Below are 23,111 nucleotides of genomic sequence, written 5' to 3'. Positions count from 1 at the left end.
GCAGGTGAGCAGCTACTGAATAATGAATGGCCACTGGTAATGGGGTGCATTAGTCTCACGCTCAAAGGTCATATAAATAGATCTGATCCTTCAGGCCGCACAGGGAGCAGCTCCTGCTGATCTGGGAGAGCAGGGAAGTGGGTTGGGACACATACTACTGTGTCTTGTCTCTTTTTAGCTACTTGGATGTAAAAAAGGATAGTAGTAAAATCTTATGTAATTACATGCTGAGATCTGGTAAGGTGCCATTTATCAAAACAGAGAAGTGTATGAGTCAGTAAAAGTGAGGACATTTTTAATTTTTGCAAAGGTGAAAAGCTTTCCACTCAGTTCACAATAAATTAATCAAACAGCTTGCTATTTAAGTCAGCTTCTTTGACATTGTTATTTAAGGTTATAATATATTGTGTATAATTTATGAAATCTGGGTTATCTGTTTTAATGATTTTTGCAACAGAAACTCAATGTTTCCATTGACGCTTTCGGTAGATAACCACAAATGAATATTGAATATTTGAATGTGAGAACAAATACAGTATGTTTCCATATCTAGGGGTGTATGCAAAAAATACTCGTACATTTCATATCTTTTACACTTAGCAATCAGATAATCTGTGTACTGGGAGTTCACATATGTGGGACCCTTAGTTCTGCGAATAAAGCATGTTTTTCTTTGTGGTTTCCCCTTCAGCAGCCTAAATGTGACAGCCAGCAGCCAACATGCAGAAAAAAGGTCATGTGAGCTTGCAAAATATTCTGCCAGCAGAGAAGAGAAAAAAAAGAGGAAACATGTGAGCGAGAGGAAGACAAAGTGTTTCTACACCAGCAGACAACACGTACCATGCCCAGTGCGGTGCCTCGCAAAAAACCACAATAGCAAAATGAGCTGAGTGACGACCATATCACAACAAGCCCACAGATTAGTCGTGTATCTTTGGCACAATATCTCAGCCAATACAAGAGCACATCAAGTGTATCACCTAGCTCAGGGTTGCTTTCGCACTTCAGATTTGTATCAACACCTCAACCTATTACTGAATAGCTGACATCCAAAGGTGGTACATGAGGTTGCAAGCTACATCCTGTTTGAAACTAGGTGCAAGTATGATACTCCACCCAAACTGTCAACAAGTGCCTTATTCATATCCAACCACCAGTTTCTAAATGGCACAGTTTCATAAATTAAGATAAAATTAAATGAAAAATGAGGACTGTAGGCAAATTGAAAGTAGTAGTTATTACTGTTATTGCAAAATGTAATTTTCTATATTACCTGGCATCAAAGTTAACAAATCATGGGTAACATAGCAGTTACATCAGAAATAACCAGAGACTCTTACAGAAATTACACAAATGCCCTGGGAGAGTTGCATGAATAGACATATAGACAGTCTCCAAAGCTGCTGGGTAAAAACAAACCTGTTCCATCTTCCACATTTTCCACCTCCATCACCTCAGTGTTGATTCGGCCCCTGAACATATAGAGGGGCCCGTTGATAGACTTGGTCCTCTTGGTGGACTTCTTTCCAGAAACCCTAGGTAATGGGACAACACTGTGGTTACACTCTGCAGGGAGAACATCCGTTGATGCCAGTGCCACAGTGAGAAAAGAATTTGTGTCTGTAACACATGTATATTCATACAAACACAACTATGGGAGCAGCAGACACACGTTGTTGTTTTTGCTTTGCTTGCATATTATAAACCTGTCTACACAAACAGTAATGCAGCTTCTTTCCAGTAGTCATCAATAAAGATATTTTTGAATGCTTTCTTGTTCCTTCTCCATTGACACTCTGTTGTGGTAGCTGCTGTATAGTTGTCCAGAAGTTGGATTTCTCACCTGGACTTCCGCTTACAGTAAACCAAAAGGTTGTCAAACAGGAAGAAGACACGTTCCTGTATATTGCCTGCTGAGATTTTAAGGAGATTTCCATGAAGCAGCAACTCTGTGCAGATATCTGTCAGGTTGGTTCCCTGAAGAAAAAACAAAGATTGAAAAGGACATTAGCTCCTGGCAATATTATTGTGACAACATTACGAGTTACACAACTGAAGATGGCAGTTTTATCCATCATGTACACGGCCATTTGTCATTTCTAGAGTCTTCGTGGTCAAGTGCTGCAACCATAGTTTATTTTATTTGAGCAGAGCATAGAACTCTGATAGCACCCACTGTCTAAATTGGGAAGTTACGAAGAAAACATTGTTATCTGTATCAAAACATGAAGAGTTCACAACCTCAGTGAAACAATATGAAATTCAACTTTGACATTGTGAACAATTTGTTTTCATTCTATCGTCAGTGATGGGGAAGAGTAAACACAGCTGTCCCCCACCCAACTTTAATTTACGCCCAATGCAAAACTATTATCTGCACACTGTTCACTGCCAGGACAGTTAGCCTCTCGCTAATCAATCAAATAACACCAAAACACAGCCTTCCTGCACTGAGTGTTGTCAACACATAGTAGCTGGAGAGCTTCCCGACATTACTGCAAACTGTCTCAAACTGGAGCTTTAAGCAAACTCATAATGTGTAAGTTTATTGGAAGCACTAAACACTAAAGTGGCAGGGCAGCCCCGCAAAACTGTTACCTTGGCCTATATCTAGTTTCCTGTGGGACTCTTGTTTTAGGAACAAACTAAGCCTTTTTATTCTCTTCTCAAGATGTAAACACATGTATACACAAGCTACAAATACATGCCTGCATCCATACACATAAAATACAGTTGTATATGCATAGAGGAAGGAAATACTTGACTCATGACATTGTACAGACTGTAGGTGTAAGTGTTTAAGCCTTATTCTGATCCCTGCAGTGAAACCTGATTAAATGCTTTGTACATCTGTCATGCCAAGGGGAAATTTAAAAATTGTGATATAAAAGCCTAGTTAACTCCACTGTACTTATTCAGGAAGCTGTATTATGTCACTCTGCAGCCTACCACCTTCACAGGATGTGATCAAGTCCTTCTTAAAAGCTGTTTCTCGTCAGCTATCAAATTCACCACAACCTGTTAAGACCGCAAGAACCTTTTTACTTTATGGAGCAGTGCAAAGGCCAGACAGACATTGGTCTTTTATAGTCAACACAATGGACTGTAAGAACAGAAACAATTGAACTCCGTTCAACACATAATGCCAGATTTTCTGTATTTAATTGTCTGAATTATGTTAGCCATCAAAGATCAAGAGGTGTCTGAGTAATTTCTCTCTTATTTTAAACACAATATAATTTAGAAAATTAACATTTAGAAAAGCGATCTATGACTCTTTTAGTCTTTGTTAATGAGGTTGTTGACATCAATCTGGAACTGTTAAAAAAATGCCTCGTTGATTGACAACAGCATGATGTCTAATTAACCTTTTCACAAAGTGGCTGAACTTCAGGACCAACTTATAACTTTATTTAGACATCATTATTTTTAGAAAAATCATTTTCAGCGTTTTCACATTTCCAACTAGGGAACAGACACTATTTTCACAGATACATGCATGAGCACCCATGCACTAATCTTGCCCGAGAATGACAATGGTGAATGACATGAAACTGTTTCCTACTATCAAAATTCAAACGACCAAGTTAATATCAAAGGATTGAATTTAACATGGATAACTTTCTAGAGTCTATGAGCAGGAGTGAGTATACATGCTATTCACCAAAGCTGTCTACCAAAAAATGTTATAATAAAGTTAAAAGACATCTCATTACTCATTGTTATATGGATCATTCCACTCCAAATCATCTGGAACTAAACACACCCATGTGTGGACTTAGGACAACCCCCCTTAGAGTCCCCCCACACACACACACACATCGGATTTGGACTTCCCTGTTGTCTTTGATGTTTCTGACATGGGTCTACCAGAGACCTGTGGAAACCCTCCACCACACCCACTTTCAAGCATCCAAAATTGATTCCCATGAGTATTTAATTATGATGGATGTTCAATGCGCATGAGTTCATAGAGATAAAAATTATTCTCTGAGCTTTTCTTGAGGTGCATACCAACAGGGTCTGTAGAGAGGATCGTGTTTCAGACAATCGATTCAACCTCATGCTAACTGCACTAAGCTGAGGTGGGGGTGGGCATGAGTGTGTGTAAGAGTGTATAAGAATTCAGAGGGCATGCTTGTACCTATGGGTGCCGTGTATGCATGTCTTGCAGTGTGAGTTTGCATGCATGTGAACGCTTTCCTGCATTTATAATGTATGTGTATGCAGCCAAGTATAAGAATACGTGGTGGCGGTGTATATTTGTGTGCGTGTGTCCACATGCACGAGCATAGTGTGTCTGAGCAGCAGTAATGCGTCTGGGCCTGATTCGGCACTACTGGCGTCCACTTCCATTAGGGCTGGAGGTGATTATCCTGGAGAGTGGCTAGAGAGAGGAAAGAAGAGTGAGTCTAATGCTGTAAGGTCGAAGGCTCTATGGGGGGGTGGGGTGGGGGTGAAATGCCTTTCTGAGCTTCTTCTGAGTTGTTCAAAGGAAGAGAACAAGACAGCACAAATTACAATCTGTTTGAGGTTTTTCCTTGAATGAATCAGATATACATCCATTTTTAGAAGTAAACGATTTTGGCTGTAACGTGATGGCTGTGCTCTGTTTAATGACTGATATCATTTGAGTTCAATAATCATTCATGTCAATTTCATGTCATGTTCCCAGAGCCCAAGATGACGTCTTCAGATTCATTAGTTAAACTAACAGTCCAAAACTCAAAGATATTTAATTTGAAATTGTATAAAATTGAGAAACGCAGCAAGTCTTCCCATTTGAGAGGCTGGGACATGAGAATCTTTGATAGTTTTACTTGAAAAATTTGAATTCTAGTCCATTATCAAAATCATTGAATAATTTCTCTTAATCTTCTGCTCAGTTGATTGGCTAATTGATTCAGTACTAGTTGTTGTGGTCTTGGGTTTTACTTGAGACATACAATAAAGGATGGGGGACATCATGGTGGCTAATGCACAAACCATGGAACAGAAAGAAACACACAGAATTGAATATTCATCACAAGAGGAACCAGAAAATACTCTATATGATCTTCAACAGTCAGTCAATGTACCCAAGCTAAATAACCATTTCTTGTTTTTTGTTGTTGTGGTGGACAATTATCAGGGTCAAATGGTGACATTTTCTGAGGGAAAGGGAGAAAGGGGGTCTGTTTTGGCAAGCAGATAGTGGGATGTCCCAGTGGGGCCCACTCTCTGGTTCCATCCTACAATTTTCTTCCTCTCCCCCCTCCAAAAGGTCCCCTCATATAACCCTCCCAATGCGAGACTAGAGCTCTGCTTCCTAGGTCTCTTCTGATTGGGCAGTATGCCCGTTGGCATCCCCCTTGGCACCCTGTGTGGGTGGATTGTCCCATTGGTGCCTGTTAAGACAAGGCCTCTGTTGTGGTGGGTGAGGGAGGCGTGAAAAATGCACTGGAGCCTTCGCTCGGCTCCCAAGCCCCATCCATGGCCCCTGTGCTCAGAGCAGTGATTTGGCTGCATTAGCGCTTAACTCTTAAGATAGATGGAGACCACGGTGGTTGGGGTATTTCTAAAAAAGAAAGTCTGGCTGTTTTTCTCGTGGTTATGTTATAGGACTTTCATTTCTTCCTTTTACAGAAACCTTGTACAAATCATAATTGTATTGGATTTCAGGATGTTCTAAGAAAATTATGTATTTCTTTCCTTCAATTTTTACCCTCTTTTATCCTAGTCAAAGTACTACCCTTAACCATTATGTCACTATCTTTCAGCTCTCAAGCAAGCAATAGCTGTTTTCCTCTTTAATCGACCTCTATCTTGAGTCTCCTCATGACTACTGTCTCCATTTTGCTCCCTGACCCTTTCTCATTCCCCCTTACACTGTCCTTCTTGCTCTCACCTCCCAGCCCTCAATGTGGGACTGCAGCTGTTCGAGAGCCTCCAGTTTCTCCATCTGCCTCTTGGTTTCATTGATGTTGGAGCAGACAGCCTTCATGGCCTGCAGAGCCTCTTCCACTGCAGGATAGTCAGCGTGCTTCTTTGGGGTCCGCTTTAACAGTTCCTAAGTTGGGGAAAGGAGGTGGGCTGAGTTTTAAAACAAACTGTCAAATTTCCAGGAGCAGGCACATAAAAAAAACACTTCAGTCTTTGAGGGGCATAAAGTATTCTGTGACCTTTAGTAACAACAACTTCTTCTTCTTCTACGCGAGTGCCAAACCCACTACCCCCGCAGTTGAAAATACTAGTAGGTGGGGAAGATTGGGTGCCTTGAAATGCCAGCGGGTATTTTGCTCCAAAATGTCTTACCAAATACTATAAAATGAGTCACTGGTATTGATCAACACAGATACATTATTACTGTATACATGGAATGAGGTTTCTGATGAAGTTTAGTTTTTAGATTGTCTTAGCAGGCTGTGATATGCCAAACAAAGCTGGTGTTATATTTGAGCATCATGAAACTAGCAGCATCATGAAACTAGTGCAGCAGTTTACAGTACCTTCAGCAGCAGAGGGTACTTGCAAATCCTCTGAATGGGGGTGAGAAGGTAGCCCTCTAGGGGAATATCTGTGGTTTTCTTCCCTCCGAGTAGCATACAGTGCTGAAGAAAAAACACAAACAAACAATATTACACACCAATGTACACCAAGACACATTTAATATTTAAAATGGATTATGTGTATAGTCAGAAAGAAAGAGATTCTCCCTGAAATGCAAGAGGTATACAGTAAGAGTGTGTCAATAAAAGGACATGAACACCCACAAAACCTCTTTAACAGTTTATCAGTAACAACAGTAACAAGATTACACACTAACCGAGTAAGATAAAAACGCTTGTGTACAAAAGTGAAAACCAAATAAAGTTAGAGAAGAAAACGTGCTGGTGAACCCAGCTTTGTCTGGAGAAAGTGTTAGCCTTTTCTTTAGATTTACTTCCTGTTATCAAGTGGGATTAATTAAAGACGAATCAGAAAAACATTTTTTTTCAAATATGCATCTTGGTTCAGTTACAGTGTAAGAGTCCATTTAACTTTTCCATACTGACTGCATATAACTTTTTAAAATGTTTATTATTTAACACAGCACCTGTCTGAAAAAAAAACTATTTTAGAGCATTTGCCTCATGTCTTGTATGTTTTTCAGCAATAAACAGACTTTAATTGACTATTGTTGTCATTTCCATTCAGTCACAGTCTTTTGCACCGGCAGCAGATGTATAACAGGTCCAGGTGTAGTAGAAATATCTGTCTCTGTTTGTCTGGGAGCCAAGTCTTAGGTGGGGTACATTTCTAAACAAGTTATTAAACCTGTATGAAGATTGAGACATGCTCTTCATACTTAAAAAATGCATGTGCAATTGTGGAGCAAACGTTTTGCTGCTACTGAAATGGCATTTGCATATTTAGTCTCCTAAAAAAAATTGTGTGTGATGTTTAACATTAATTGTCATGTAGGCCTATGTCTTTTATTTCAGAAATGCCTGATTATTTATTTCTTAGCCTATGTCTACTTTTCTTTATAATAATTTTACCATTATATTACTGTATACAGAACTACTATTACTTTTACCATTAATTTATTTATTCATTTAATTACATTGTTATTTGACCCCTGTAACCTGTGTGCACAACCTCGGTTTTAAGTCCAAACCACGATAGCTGTGGTTGGTGGAAAAGCTTTACCACTAATGAGCACATCCTGTCACCAAAGCTTTATTTCGGCAAGTCTATGGTTTAACTATTGCTAATAGCACTTTCTAGTCTGTTTCAGCGACATTTCGAGATTAAGGTTGACACAGGTGTATTTTTACATATACAGTATACTGTATTTGCTTGTTTGTCATGTTATTTTAAATTTATATGAATGCATGGGGTATTTTAGTAGCACTTTTTTTATGTACACCAAAATATCATTCTCTTTCTGCTTATCTTACAGGAAAGCAACAGTCAAGAGATTCCAGTGTCATTTTTAAACTGGCTTGTTTAGACACACAACTCGATGTCTGTAACTAAATTATATTTCTTCTACTGTGCCACTGAAAAACCCTCCATAATAGCTATGCTTTTCAACAAAAGGATCACTGAGAAACCTCAACAATGCCTTCTCCTTCCCCAGAAGATTTGGGCTTTAAGGAACTGCCCCCAAGAACCAGTTCAGAAGGGGGGCTTACAGTTACAGTCATGGTTTCTCTATGCCTTGTATTTTGTAGGAACGCAGGCTGTCAGTAAACTATGAGCTTATGGGATGGGATGAAAGATGAAAAGCAGCCATGCAGATTAAACCACTTGAGTGTTCTCCAGTGGGAAAGAACGCAGGAGATCAGTTTAGAGCATTATAATCACATGGCAATTCCTTTCAACTCTACACAGAGCCGAGTATTTTTGATGGAAAACTTAGCAACAATAATGCAACTGATCATGATTGCAGAACTTTGGGATTCCACAAATTCCTAATATATTAATACTAATGTACTCTCCCCCACACACCCATTTCTATCTAAATCTTCCCTGACTTCCTTTTCTTCTTTCCTCTCATCTTCTGCTTATTTGTAATCTGCCAGCCTGAAGCCAGAATTCCCTCTGCTCTTCACTCTGACCTCCTTTTGCTTTCACTTCACTTCTCTCTTTTCTTCCAACGCAATTAACACTTCATTTTTACATACAATTTCAGAAGGTCTCTGCATTGTGTGATTCAATTAGCATAAAAATAGTTTAATCCAAAAAGAAATTCTACTGGAATTAAACACAGCTGAAAAGAAGCCAATGGCAATACATTTTATACTGCCATTAACTACTATGACAACGATTTGCAATAGTCACCACTTTGAGAACTAAAAAAAACTTTAAATCTGTTTCCTCTGCTATTCTAGAAAATAATCACATATTTTCTTTGCTAAGTCAACACATCTTAAATAGACAATGCTTTGTGGGGGGGGGGGTTCAGAATTTTAGTGAATCAATCTTCTATTTTGCTCATGGTTGCTATACAAAACACGAGAGCTAGTTCAATATTTGAGATTATACTGAGCAGGTCGGACAACTGCTTTAATATATAACCAGATGTTGTGTGGTGATTTTATTTTGGAAGCATCAACATCGCATAAGACCTAACCAATTAACAACTGCATGACTGGGCCAGGAGAAGCAAAAAGCCAAAGCACACAGCAACACTCTGATCCCACTGTTTCCAGTCCTGTGGGTCAGAATAATGCCATGGAAGCAAACCATCAGGCAGCAGCAAATGCAGGGCCTCAGATCTCTTGGCCAATCCCAAAAAGGCTGCCAACACTCCACAGCTGGCTGGACCAGAATCTGCAGATGATTTCATTGGTTGGGCCCCCGCTCAAAGGCCCCGTCGCCATTCTAGGTTCATTGTCCAGAGCCCAAAGATTTGGGTGTCAAAACACAGAAACAGCTGGCAGCGGAAAACACTACAAGAGCGACAGAAAAATGACCTTGATGGTGGTTACATCCTGTTGGGGCAGGAAGAACCCTCTGACCTTGTTATGGTTTCTTCCCTGTATTCAAGTGTTAACATGGAAATGGAGGTGATATGATGGAAGGAAAATAGAGGGGATGGATGGATAGATGACAAAAAAAGAAATATGCAAGAGGAGACCCACAGGAGGAAAGAAATGTAGGGCAAAGGAAGACGGTAGTAAAGATGCCAGGAAAGAAAATAAGGTGAAAGGGTTATGTGGACAAACACAACAAGAGGAAAGGATACATACAAGATTGATTTATACATAATTAAGAGGAGGGAAGTCAGAGTCATAGTGAGAAGAGGAAGGACGCCCATAAAAATGCAGAAGAAAGACAGATTCAAAAATTACTTGAGGAGTGGAAAAGCAAGGCTAAGAAAGGGCAAGATAAGTAAGGCAGAGGAGAGGAGCTGTGGTGACTTACCAGCAGGAAGGTCCTGATATTGGGGATCTTGTTTAGCTCCATGAGAAGTCGCAAAGCCTTCTCATGGTTACTGCAGTACTCGCCATACACGGAGAAACTCTCCATCTGCAGCAGAAGAAAAACACAGGTCAGGATTGCAGACCAGAGACTTGATACCATATTTTACTGGCTAGTTGGCAGCCTTATGGAATCCACTGAGACAACTGACAGAAGGAAGACTGACAGTGCAGAACAGAAACTGGGGAGATGGCCGTGGTTACTACAGTCTAATAAGATTCAGGTGCACTATCGCAAGGAAAGTGGTGGATAGCTGCAGTTTCACAGCTGTCATTGCTTATTATCATTAGCAGTAGCAACATCAGCATTTGCTATGCCAGGCTATCACAGTAAAGTGTAACTGCAACAATGATTACACAAAATTACTGAAAGAAACCTAACTCTCATGGACCTGTTTGAATCATTCTGTACTAGTATTCATCGACATCATTTGTCACACTTCTCTTTTTCAAAGCAGTCTACATCACAGTGGAAAAAATAGCTTGCCAACACTTCCTTTTTCATAGGTGATAGCTTCACACTGTGCAACAAGACAAAACAACCCTAGCACTAAGCTTTTGTCGAGCTGCCATTTTGTTTTCTTTACAATGCGCATTACGACACCTGGGCAAGTGAATATACTGTAGCCAACAATGTATACACAGTATCACAGCTGCAGTTGAATTTATACCCTGAAGCTTATTTAAGCTTATTGTGTATTCTTAACTCTGCAACAGTAATTGGGATGTGAAACCATGTGCATGGTGGGGCCTAAGCTTGAGGTCTAGAAACTGAAACTGTCATCTGAAACAGCCTGGTAAGTGAAATCCAAAACTGCAGGTGCTCAGACACCACTTTCTACTTTAACTGAAATTCTACTGCCCGAAGGCTTTGAATGTAAAGCAGGCTTGGCCATAATGCTACAAAAGAATTGTTAATATTCAGTCACTGAGACCAATCAAGCTAAAGAGCTTGATAGCATCTTTGAATAATATTATGAGTTCCATAAAATTACAATGTTGTCTATGACAACACAAAAATACAAATGGTTACCAAGCCAACATCATGTACAGGCACAGATATGCAAAAGTGGTTTTACTCCCACACACAAACTTTACTACATACAATATGTCACTGCTGAGTGCATGTGTCTGTTTTACATGGTAACCCAGCAGTGGTGACAGAAGCAGCCAAACAAAGCTAACAGCTCTTTTTATAGAACTCTGTGTCTCATCTCAATCCCATTCCCTTGACCAGAAGGAGCTGAGAATCTTTTGTAGATGTGTAACACAAGTGCACAACACAATGTAAACGGTGGACAGTTTTTACCACACAGGCAGGCAGGAACCCAAACACACCCAAAGCCACGTTTGGCTGGGGGTTCCAGTCCAAAGTACCACCGGGAGCAACAGCTGGGCCAGCATATGGCGTGATACCCCAGATACTGTCAAACTGAGTTAACATAGTACACAGCTAGAGGAAGAAAGCACTGGAGGGTCAAGACTTGTTAATGTACATGTACAACCTTAGTCTATTTGTTCATGTGTAAGAGGGCTTTACCACTCACATTAGCACTTAGTCATAAAACCTAGGCTTCCTCATTTGTTTCAAACCACTCAGCAGCTCAGCAGCCCCAAAGCTCTCTAGCAGAAAACAATTCAAGGTAGTGTGACAATAAAGTTGATTCTGGCACTATTTTGTCCACAACACAATGCAACATCATTTGGCAACAAACTATGTTGGCCGGCCAAATGTACCAATATCTAATTTGCAGCTTCTTGCAATGCTGTTTTGTTGGAAAACACATTACAAAACTTTATGGTATGCTTTACAAAGCAGTTGACAGAAATGTAAATTGCACACAATTTGTGGGGTTAAAAAATGGAAAAACCACAGCATGGTCCTTTAAAGTCTTACCCTGGGCAGACTAAGCAACTAAAAAAAAAAAAAAAACGAATTCTCCAATAGCTTGCTGTTCATGAAATCCAGCGGTAAACAGGATGACACGTTTCCATGCGTCAGTATCCCAGATAATATCAGAGTATCCCAAACAACTCGTGGAGATTTCTATCTGAACTAAGCTGTTCCAGTCTATATTTTAAAAAAGTATAGAAAACAAATACATGGACCAACTAATGAACAAAATACTTGAGCAGGCTGAATATTAAGCAAGTAAGTTTATTTGTATATCACCTTTCTAGAGCAGATGTCACAAAGTGCTTCACAATAAAAGACAAAAAAGCAAATAAAGGACAGAGCAACAGACATGAAATGCAGAAATCCAGTTAAAAACATAACACACAAAAAAAAATAAACAGTAACACTATTAAGGGAGTGTTCAGGGACATGTAAATGTAGCCACTGTGTATGAGTGTACACCTACATGTTCTCGGACATGGTGGCACTGAACCTGAAATAAACATTTCAGCTCTCAATCACCATCTGCAACTGAGCCCTGCTGCTCCCAAAAACAGCATGCCTTTTTGCAGCTATGTGTACAACCAAAGACCACTCCAAGGCATTTCCTTTTCTCAGGTGACAACTACATAGTCAATCAAAATGTCTTAACAGGGCCAAAATGTGAACCGCAGAGTCAATTTTCAACATCAGGACTACTCTGAAAGACTGAAAGACATCAGTTGTGCCCAGAATACCTCAAAGACTTGGGTTGTCCCTTTCATAAACATAACTCTTTATTTGAACTCTTCATCATTGGAATGTTATTCTGGAGGCTAGATTTGAGGGTAGTATCACACACTGAGGAATCACATATAGTCAAAGCATAAAGGGTGTAGTTCAGAAAGTGCATAATGACATGACTGTTGCTTCTTGCACAGTACTCATGTATACACTCCCAGAACTAGAGCAAATATTGAGGTCTCTGATTTCTCCTCTAACGTGAGTCACTTTTTCACCTTTGCAGAGTTTGAATTATTTAATGCATGTGTGATCTTGAATGATGGCTAAATCTCTGTGTGTGTGTGTGTGTGTGTTTAGTCAGAGGAAATAAACTCATTCCGAATTTGGCCTCAAGTTAGTAAGAAAAGTATTATATCCTATTCATTAATAGTGATGAAGAAGCATCTGTATACTGCCCAAGAAGAGTTACAATGACAAACAATTGTGGTTATTTTAATTCAAAATCCAAGACTGGTGCACTTTACTTTTTACATCTGCAGCCTACCAAGCCATCTTGGCAACATCTGACTTTGAATAGCAATGAATCTACCTATTTTTATTCCCTAACTGTGAGTGGCAGACAGTCTTGTGGAACCATGCGGGAGGTTAATCAAATCCCAGTCATGGTGTTGACCTCTGGTTGAGGTCAAGGGCTACGGCTGGAGGGCGCCAGACAGGGTTGACCGATTGGCTGATAGGTGTCAGTGTTGAAGGAGACAAAGGTCATGGGTTGGAAAGGGAAGTGTAATGGATATGCAGGATAACACTTAGCATTTACAAGCGGTGAAACGACAAAGTGAAAAAGAAATGTGTTTGTGTTTATATATTGTGTATAATGTTTGGGCATTAAACATATTAGTGCAATTTGTTCGGCAACAATTCTCATTGAAATTAATTAATAATTTAAAGGAACGGTTCAACATTTTCGGAAATAAGCTTATTCGCTTTTTGCTGAGAGTTAGATGAGAAGATCAATACCACTCTCACCTCTATACAGTCAATATGTAGCCTAAGCTAGCAGCCTGGTAGCTTAGCATAAACATTGGAAACAGGGGGAAACAGCTAGCCTGACTGTCAAAAGGTAACTAAATCTACCTGTCAGAACGTTATATTAACATTTTACATCTTGTTTGTTTAATCTGTACAAAATAAAAGTGTAAAAATGACACTGTGGTTTTCCGAGGGTTTGTGTGGTGGACTTTTTTTTGGCCAGACACTTCCTGGAGTCTTGTCACAATCTGGTTGAAGTTTTTCAAATATAAGGATTTTCTGCTTTTATCTTTTATATCATTGTAAATTGAATGTCTGTTGGTCAGACAAAACCAGCAAAAAACAATTGACAGATTAATCAATAATGAAAGTAATCATTAGATTAAGATGTATAAACATTCATTACTTATACTGTATATTTTAAATACCATATATAGCCTCTGTTTTCATGTATATTTTTTAACATGACATCGTAATCAGCTGAACAGAACTGTACTGGAATATGAAATTTATTATATCAATGCTACGGTGACATTCATTGAGTTTTGCTTCATGACTATGACTCATCACGATTCCTGAAATTGATTTCCGGTACTGGTTTGAGTCACAATGGTTTCTTTCCTGTCTGTCCACTGAGGTAGACTGAAATTATGAAGAACCCGAGGCTATTCCTCTTAAACCTATCAGTTCAGTTACAAATCGAATCCAAGCACCTGCAGCTTCCCTATTACCTATCCAGCCTGACCTCTATATCTCCCAGTCTGACCACAGAGGGATGGGAAAAAAACTGGTTGGGCTCATTTAATAAATTCTCTACCATGACACTTGGCCTGACAGACTGAACAACCATAACAGCTCACACATGTGTGAAGGTACGTTTTAATGAGCCAATTCAACAGCTATCCACAGATGTGATTAAATGTAATTCATGAAACAAGCAAGTAGTGGAAAGGTTTTTTATTAATTGTATCATCATTTCACTACAGGGGATTTAAAGAGCCACAGATTTTTGGCTCTAATATTAGACTGAACCCAAGTGAAAAAGCAAGGGGCAAAAACTGAGTTTATTTGGCTCTCAAACAATGAGATCTTTTTTCTGTCTTAGAGGACGTAAAATTCGAATATCATGGTGTCCTGCAACACTGACCTGTATGCTAATGGAGCAAACTGAAGGTGGAATACCTTGCTGTGGTGTTCTGTGACGCAGTGAAAGTGAATTTAAGATAGTTTATCAGAGAGAAACAAACAGAGAGAGAGAGAGAGAAGGAGCTTGAGATTGAGTGCTACCAGCAGAAGCATTGTCCCCTTGCTGAGTGACACACCATCTCTTCCTTCCAGGACACAGACCCTTCTTTGTTTGTTCCCTGGGGCCAAACGAGTTCAAACAGAGGGGAGGGGAGCGGAGGGGTTGGAGGGGGTTGCAGAGCAGAGAGGAATCTTTGGATGGAGGGATGGAGGAGCAAAAGAAGGAGATGGCAGAGACAGCAACTTGCACAGACTGAGATGGAGGGTGATAGATGGAAGAGAGACTCTTTTGCCTGACAGTAATGCAGGCCTGTTTGGAAAAGGAGGAAAAGCAAATGGGTGGAGGTAGTCTTTGACTGTGTATGTATGTGTGTGTGTGTGTGTGTGTGTGTGTGTGTGTGTGTGTGTGAGTGAGTGAGGGGGAGTCCAGGGGATGGGAGGGGTATTTCATGTGAGAAAGAGAGAATTAGGGAGTATTTTCACAGGAAGATTTGCACGCTTTCTGTGGTTACGGTTAGGCCTATCCCTTGAAAAGAGTTTGTGTGTTTTTGCATGGAAGAGGAATTCATGCATGTATGCGCTCTCACATGCGTGTCCATGTGCTTGTATATGTGTGCAACTGTCTGCTGTTTTATGTGTGTTTTTGTGTGTGTCATGCACTTACAAACTGGAGGAACACGTGTCCCAGAGCATGCTGAAGCTGGGGTTCAGGCTGCAGACTGGCCTCCACTGCAGACAACACGTCTTTGTGCAACTCCAGGATGTCCTCAATATTTGAAAACAGAATCTATAAACAGAGGGATGATGTAAAGGGAGGGGATACAGAGGAAGGAAGAGATAAAGAGGTGGGGTCAAAGGAAGAGAGGGGAAAGAGCAAGGAAGTGACCAGCAGATGAACAGAGATGTGGGGAACAAAGGCAAATCTGTGAATAAAAACTATATCTGAGCATCATAATATCAAAACCAATCATTTTAGATATACTGACTTGTAAGCTTGGTCTTTGGGCTACACAAAGAAGTATTCGAAAGCCAGTCATACCTTAACATGTTCTGGTGAGAGACACTGTTGGTCATCTGCAGTTTGTCTGATTCTGTGCAAAAATGCCTGAAGAGGAAACAGAAACAAATCAGGTTAAAAAAAGCATTGTGCTTTACTAGTGATAAAGCAGAGGGCTGACAGATTTACATCTATGAGACTATAAGCATAGTGAGTTTTGAACATCCTGAGAGAGTCTGATTTCTTATCAACAAGATAACAAGACAGGATTTTAAAATCCTGAACCATCTCATGTGCACATGTGGTCTGGAAGTAGAAGTCCACCTTCCCTCTATTGATTATTTCAAAATGAGTATGTAGGCTTTCTTTCTCTTTGCTTTGAGGAAACAGATACATACAATACATACAGAGTCTATGCATGAGCATAAACCCACAAGCCTTTGAGCAACAGACAGGCTACTTAATGGAAAATCGCCTTTCATGGTGCTAGACATAGATGTGTCAGAGTTGTTTCACTATCCCTTAGGTACCGCTTTTTTTCACTGTCTTGTGACACTTAAAGCTCACTGTATGGATCTTCTGTGGTGGAAGCTAATGATAATGCACCTGAGCATTCAGCTGTAAGACATCAGCAAAAACAACTGCCTCATTGTTGCAGCGTCTACAATCACCACTTCACCGAAGACGACCAAAATAGGCTTAAATCAAGTTGAGCTTCGCTTGTGTGTTCAGTTTTGTCCATTTGTGTGTGTGTGTGTGTGTGTGTGTGTGTGTGTGTGTGTGTGTGTGTGTGTGTGTGTGTGTGTGTGTGTGTGTGTGCATGTACATGCCTGCCAATCAGAATCCTGACTTGGTCGTGAAGAGAGGGGAAGTGAATCTGCAAACAGTTTCTTTTATTCTTTCTTCCCCAGTTTTCTGTCTATCAGCCTATGTCTGACAGGCTTAATGTGCCTCAGTTTGACTGTCTGCCTCATCTCCAGATGCTAATACTGTCTTGAAAAGAAAGGTATGAATCCCCAAACCACCAAATAAAACTCTACTGCCACATGCCACTCAAAAGTTACAAGGATGAAACAGGCAGCACAATGATCTGTACACATACTGCCTGGACACTAAAGTTAAAGGGTCAATGGTTCTAGTGGTATCTAGTAGTTTTTGGTGCTCACGACATTGAAAATGACAAAAATTCAACAGCAATGTTTCTTTCCATAAACAATGTCCCAATAGGTCTGGGTAGCGTTTATAAATCGTCAATATCCGTTCCAATACAATACCTGAGTTTCAGTACCAAGCAATATGTTTTTTGATACCTTAGTTTGGGAAACATAAACATGTTTAAACCCTTTAATTAAATTGCTCAGTATATCAGTGTTAAATAAAGGATTTTCAAATTCACACACAGACATAAATACATACATTCTCGATGCTTTTTGATGCTAGGTTTTAGTCGTTACTCAAAAAATATGACAATTCGATATCCAGTCCAAATATATTTAAATGGAACAGAAATTGTCCTTAAGAAAACTTTTTGGTACTGTGCAAGCCAAAATGTTTGCCTGGCTAGATACCACTAGATGTAAGTAAGAAAATACATTTTTTTGTCATTTGGATGAACCGACCCTTTATAGAATATCTTTGCATGCTCTATACAGTCACACATAACATCAGCCTACTACATGTATTACTTACAGTAAGTCATTTGCCCATAATGAAAGACTCACACTTGTAATCACACATTTGCTCTAAAGATAGAACCCAGCCACCCAGACAGCAATCATATTATTTCCTCAGAGACTGAACACTTTGGGAGGATTGTCTCCAGTTTTTCCCCCTCTTTACTAGCTTTTGCGTAGGTTGTACCAAAATAGAAAGCAAAGGTCCTTAGCAGTGAGCTGCGACCTCGCTAATTAAGACCAGTATTAAAGGGAAGCAGTAGTCGTCATGTTCTTGACTGGTTTTGGGATCTGGGATCTGATTGTGCTTGAGGCGTACACTAATTAAATCTCCCATATGGCAACTTGTACTGTGTCCACACTGCAGGAGTCACTCATGTGAGAGATTGCTCCCTGGCAGAGAAGACAAGAAGAGGCAGGAAACAAGGCTTTTCCTCAGTCGCTTTCAGATGGAGGAGAGCAGGGTGAGAGCGGGTGGGTGCAGGAGAGAACAAAGGGGGCAAAGGATGAAAACAAAAAGCAAAAAAAAGGACAATGGTGGAATAGAAGGGGAGGTAAAACTAAAGTATCCAGATTTTGGAGTCATTCCTTATTGACATCTTAGACAGCTATCATCCAAGCAGGATTCACTCCTTAAGCAAAATGTGCCACACAGATGTGGTGACAAGAGGATCAGCAGGGAGGATGGAGGCAAGGAGCAACAAAGAGATCCTTTCAGTACAGGTCTCGCCCCAACATGGCCATTTTCACCCAGGGTTGTATTGGCTGTCTTCATTGTTCCATCACAAAGCATACAGGTTTATTTGGAGAGAAAATTGGAAGCTTTCTCTGTCCACCATCACGACTGGGAAAAAAGCTTTAGTAGAGCCACAGAAGACGACAGAACAGAGCATACACTCGGCATGCACACCAGGCATGTCTGAGTTACCTCAAACTCTGGATTTTTACAGTCTGGACTGTAATATTTTGAGAGCGTGTCAGAATCTACGACAGGAAAGGGTATAATTGGAAGGATGTTGACATCTGATGGACAGCCAAGCATCATAATTGGGTAAATTAGTCTGATTTTCATATTCAGCTATTTCTTGAGCCCTTGACAGTAATGACCACCAGTCAAAGTAACTTCCTGCTGAGAGAACATACAAGACAGTCATACTTAGCAGAAGTTACAGAAACTGGAATCTGATTTGTTTTGACTTCCTCTACATCCTAAATCTGTAACTTGGCAAGTTGACCGTATACCAATAGTCAAAGACAGTCTGTCCATGTGACTTTTGTTAACATGTCCAGATTGGCTTTATAATTTTAACAGTGTGAATGAAACGCAAAAATAAACCAGAGTCAATATTTCCCATTCTGGACTGGATAACACAAAAGAAGCAGATGTGATTGCACCCTCAGATAACCCTCAGCATATCAAGTCATGCATCATTTGCATGGAGAGGACAATACCTCAGAGCATTGGACACGCACACAGACACACACACTGACATTAAGGTATGAGATGAATATTGAAAGAGCCATCTTTTTCACAGTATGTAGCTAAGCCACTTGTTATTGGGAAAAAAAATCAATCATGAAAAACGAACACTGTAGTCATGACGAACACTGTAACTCTACCCACTGGACATAGTTGTTGAGCTCATTACTTCTTATCAACATGCTGAGAGGCAGCAGGATGCAGCTGACGGTCCTTGTTTACTTTCATACCTCCATCTCAGGTGACCTTTCTGCCTCTTTCATGACATCAGCACATCGTCATCAGTGAGCCGAGGGTGTGTAATCATGTTAAGTGGAGGATCAGACGTTGATGAATATTTACATGAATGATGAATAGCAATAACTCTGTCTATGTTGGTTAAGGACAGATTTGCCTTTCTCTTAGTGTCTGAAATCTGATTCAGCCACAGGTCAGCTCTGGACCCACACTGGCTGTGAATTTGATAGAGATGAACCAGGAGATGATTATGTTTTGAAAGCCCACAGCCTAAAGCAAATTGTAGCCCTTAAAAATATATAGATATATATTGTAAAGATTGTAAAGCCCCTTGAGGCAAATTTGTGATATTAGGCTATATAGATAAAATTGACTTGACAGATCTCCTTGGTTAAAACACAGCTATATACATACACACACATACACACACTATAGCCTTTACTGCATAGGATGTCCTAAGCAGCTCACAGCAGATTGTGTGCATAGCATGCCTAGTTACTCTCCGATAACTAAAAATAGTGATGACATCAAACAATGTGTTAATAATAGTTGGTCAGATGGGACACAAATTCATTTTTTGATACCCTTGGACTCATAATAATGAGTCAGAGTGGCTGCACGGACAGGGCTCAGCTGCCGCACGGAGCACAAGAGAGATATTGCACATGATGGTCTCTTGCCACAGGGGCGATAGGCTGTTAGGGGAAACTGCTCATGATGCAATCCCACAGGAGACTGGTAACAAAACCATGAAACTTCTTGATAGACCACAAAGCAGCTGCCAAGTACAACACTAAAGCAGAATTATACCACTAATTTTTCAGTATGGTAAAGCCAGGAAAGTCCAACATCCTCCACAAAGGAAGTAGTCGAAAGTCATACTAAAAAACATCAAACATTCAAATTTACATGCTCCATAAGGCCAGCTGAACTGGCATCAGAGGAAGAAATATAAGAAAATGTTATAATTAATAAAATAGACTTTTGTAGCCATTAATAGTTTATACATTATCCCTGTGGTTGTTTTTTCTTCTGAAATAAAAAACTTAAGTTACATCATTATGGAAAGTATTATAATCTTGAACATTTTGCTAAATATTTCAGTTATCAATCATGTTGATTTCCCTCAGTTTCAGGAGACAGAATGTACTTAACTTACTTTTGCACCTCCCATTTCAGTTTTTCATACAATGTACAGATAAAGTCTTGTTTTAACTCTTGCAATCTTACTCTTGTTGTTGACAAGGAACCAATAACATTTTCACATTCAGACCTGTGTATTTACCTTATTGAACAACTATTTGTCTGCATTCTGTCACTCCTTTTCTTGGTAGTCAAACCAGTCTGCACTGCAGTTATGCAAGCCTTGCAGCAATGGCAACATTGTCAGAAGCCAAACAGATGAAGGCCCTGGCCTTAAGTATGCAGTTGGACATCTTTATACCAGGAAAAAAAGGTGAGACATTTAAAAGGCCGATTGATCTAATTTAAACCATAAAGGGCAATCCTACATGACCTCAAGTTCCAAGAAACAAGCCTGTGTGCATTGTATAGCGTATAAGATTTTTGTTAGCGTTTTCACAACCCCACACCACTTCCTCTGCCCTCATTTACAAACATACAAGGGTGTTTTTACACTTGAACCAACAAGAGGTTTTTCAGGACCCGAGGCCGTTAGGTCCAAGAGTTTGGTAAGTTTACTTAAGTGTGAAAACTCCTGTCAAAGTCAGGTGTAGTAGAGAAAAGCACTCTCAGGTCCACAACAAATGTGAAAACCAACCGTTCTAGGACTGATCACTGCCGTCATTTTACCTCCGTGGTGTGAATGAATGCAAAGAGCTCAGCACAAAACACTCTTCTGGTGAAAGTCTTCACTATTAGGAGCACAAAGTTGTCACACAAAAAATGTGCCTCATTTCATGATATCATGCAAAAATTGACAACCACAGCATCAGTGTTAATATAATAAAAAGCATCTTCTGTGTTACAAAAGTAGCACATTAGAAGCAGAAGTGACATAGGCGGTGTAGAGTTTTTACTCAGACATCACTCTCCCTCCCAAATTGCCCTTACATCAGTTTACATAAAAGCTGTCAAACGAGCCACTTGTTGAATGGGAACGTGAGCAGGTTGAAGTGAGGTTGGGGGATTCCATCACACTGAGTCACTGTCCACTTTATTGCAACAATTTGTGCGAGAAAAAAAAGTGAAGACAAGTTAAAAAACCCCAAACTGCAACAGAAGAAGTGTGCACGCATGCCTCTGTTGGTATGTTTGTGTTTGTGGCATGCAAACAGGAAGTGAAAACAGAGCAATCACACTGAACAAAAGCCAACACTTTTTTAGACAACCAAATCATTGACAAGAATTTTTTTCTTTTCAAGCAGATGTGCATGTGGTTCAACTCAGCAGGGAAGGAAAATAAACAGTCTCCAGAATGAAGCAGTGCCTCTCGACACAAAAGCAGCAGATGTCGTTTCTGGACAGGAAGTGTGGCTTTTGTGCAAAGGAAGTATATGACATGTTTGATTGGCCGCTAACTCAACTGGGTTCTAAGTAAAGCCTGACAGTTTTGTGCTAGCATGCAACCAAACTGTAACAAACAAATAAATCACACTGTACTCTATACACTTGAAATTATTTCAATTGTGGACTTTACCCTTAACTTTGTGGCACAACAGCTGCACTGTAATGAGACTATGTTGTCTATGTTTTAAGGCACCAACGATTAGAAAATGACTAGTGGAAGATCATGCTATTTATTGCTATGGATTGAAAGGAACAGGCAGAAATCCAAAGCAACTGTCTTCATGATTTACACATTCAAATGCCACCCATCATAGTACTTGGCAGGCTGAAAAAACATGCCATGTCTGACCCAACATCCATCATCACCTGCCACCCCAGACAGTGCGATCACTGATTAACACCAATAACTGGTCTTGTGTGATATGAGACATCAGGCATCATCTCATATGACTAACAGCCAAAGGGTTAGATGTGGGTTGGGGGGTTTGCTAAATGTTGAGGTTTATCAGAGCGAAGAGGGGCCAGACAGTAAGGTGTGAAGATACAGATGGACCATATGCTGGTGTGGGTTCAGTGTCCGCTCCACTGGACAATGAGTAAGAGGCCTGCTGCCTTCACGTCTGCCTTGTCTGCTTCTGAACAGAGCTTACTACCTGCAGCTAAGCCAAATACGTAACCATGACCCAACAATAGCTTCACTTCTTTGAGTCAAGGTTTTCACTTTCGACTAGAACCCTATTAACCGTCTGGCATAGAATTCACAAAAATACAAATACAGTATTTGTATACAGTAAAATAACGACCATGAAGTTCATCAAGCTGACTGTGAAATAAGCATAATGTACATCTACACTTTCTTAACAAGTGTCAAATCTTAACAATTAAAAATAATGTATTCACACAAGAAACTCTGCACAGGCATAATTACTTAGTAATTAATTAATAATTAATTAATAGTTAAAAGCCAGCAGAGACATAACTAGATAAGTCATAATTGTCAAACTAGGTCAAGTTGCAACATGGGAGTAAGTCAGGCACATAGGTTTGAAGCTGCTGGAGCTGTTGGAGCTGCTGTCACACTGCTGGCAGAGGATGTTGCCTCACGGGTCACTCAGAGACAGGTGCAAAGTTTTAATTTGTATGTTTATCTTCAGCAAAGGTTATTCATATTAAACAGGGATTAATGGGAGATGAATGTCTGTGAGAACATGGTCACGTGGCACCTTGACTGTCAGTGTGGAAGCTGTGGTGGTGATGTACTGGATTGCATTATACTGAAAGGTGTTTTTAATATTTTGTACAGAAAAGCAAGGAGGGAAGTGCCAACAAAAATATCTGTTGTTGTATTAGT

General features: G+C 40.0%; 1 protein-coding gene across 1 annotated transcript in view; it reads right to left on the bottom strand.

Annotated features, from left to right (window-relative positions):
• Window positions 1–23,111, bottom strand: part of prex1 (phosphatidylinositol-3,4,5-trisphosphate-dependent Rac exchange factor 1) — an 84,469-nt gene that overhangs the window by 50,523 nt on the left and 10,835 nt on the right. Inside the window, exons 2-8 of the mRNA XM_044211210.1 lie at window positions 15,884–15,949; window positions 15,509–15,631; window positions 9,895–9,999; window positions 6,489–6,590; window positions 5,888–6,049; window positions 1,844–1,977; window positions 1,420–1,535 (exon numbers count right to left, since the gene is read on the bottom strand). Of these exons, the coding sequence (XP_044067145.1) occupies window positions 1,420–1,535; window positions 1,844–1,977; window positions 5,888–6,049; window positions 6,489–6,590; window positions 9,895–9,999; window positions 15,509–15,631; window positions 15,884–15,949 (808 nt within the window). The remainder of the gene's footprint in view (window positions 1–1,419; window positions 1,536–1,843; window positions 1,978–5,887; window positions 6,050–6,488; window positions 6,591–9,894; window positions 10,000–15,508; window positions 15,632–15,883; window positions 15,950–23,111) is intronic.

This window comes from Siniperca chuatsi, linkage group LG10 (assembly GCF_020085105.1).
Source record: "Siniperca chuatsi isolate FFG_IHB_CAS linkage group LG10, ASM2008510v1, whole genome shotgun sequence".
Taxonomy (NCBI): Eukaryota; Metazoa; Chordata; class Actinopteri; order Centrarchiformes; family Sinipercidae; genus Siniperca; species Siniperca chuatsi.
Note: the sequence above shows the minus strand (reverse complement) of the source record. Positions and strands in the feature narration are given on the sequence as shown.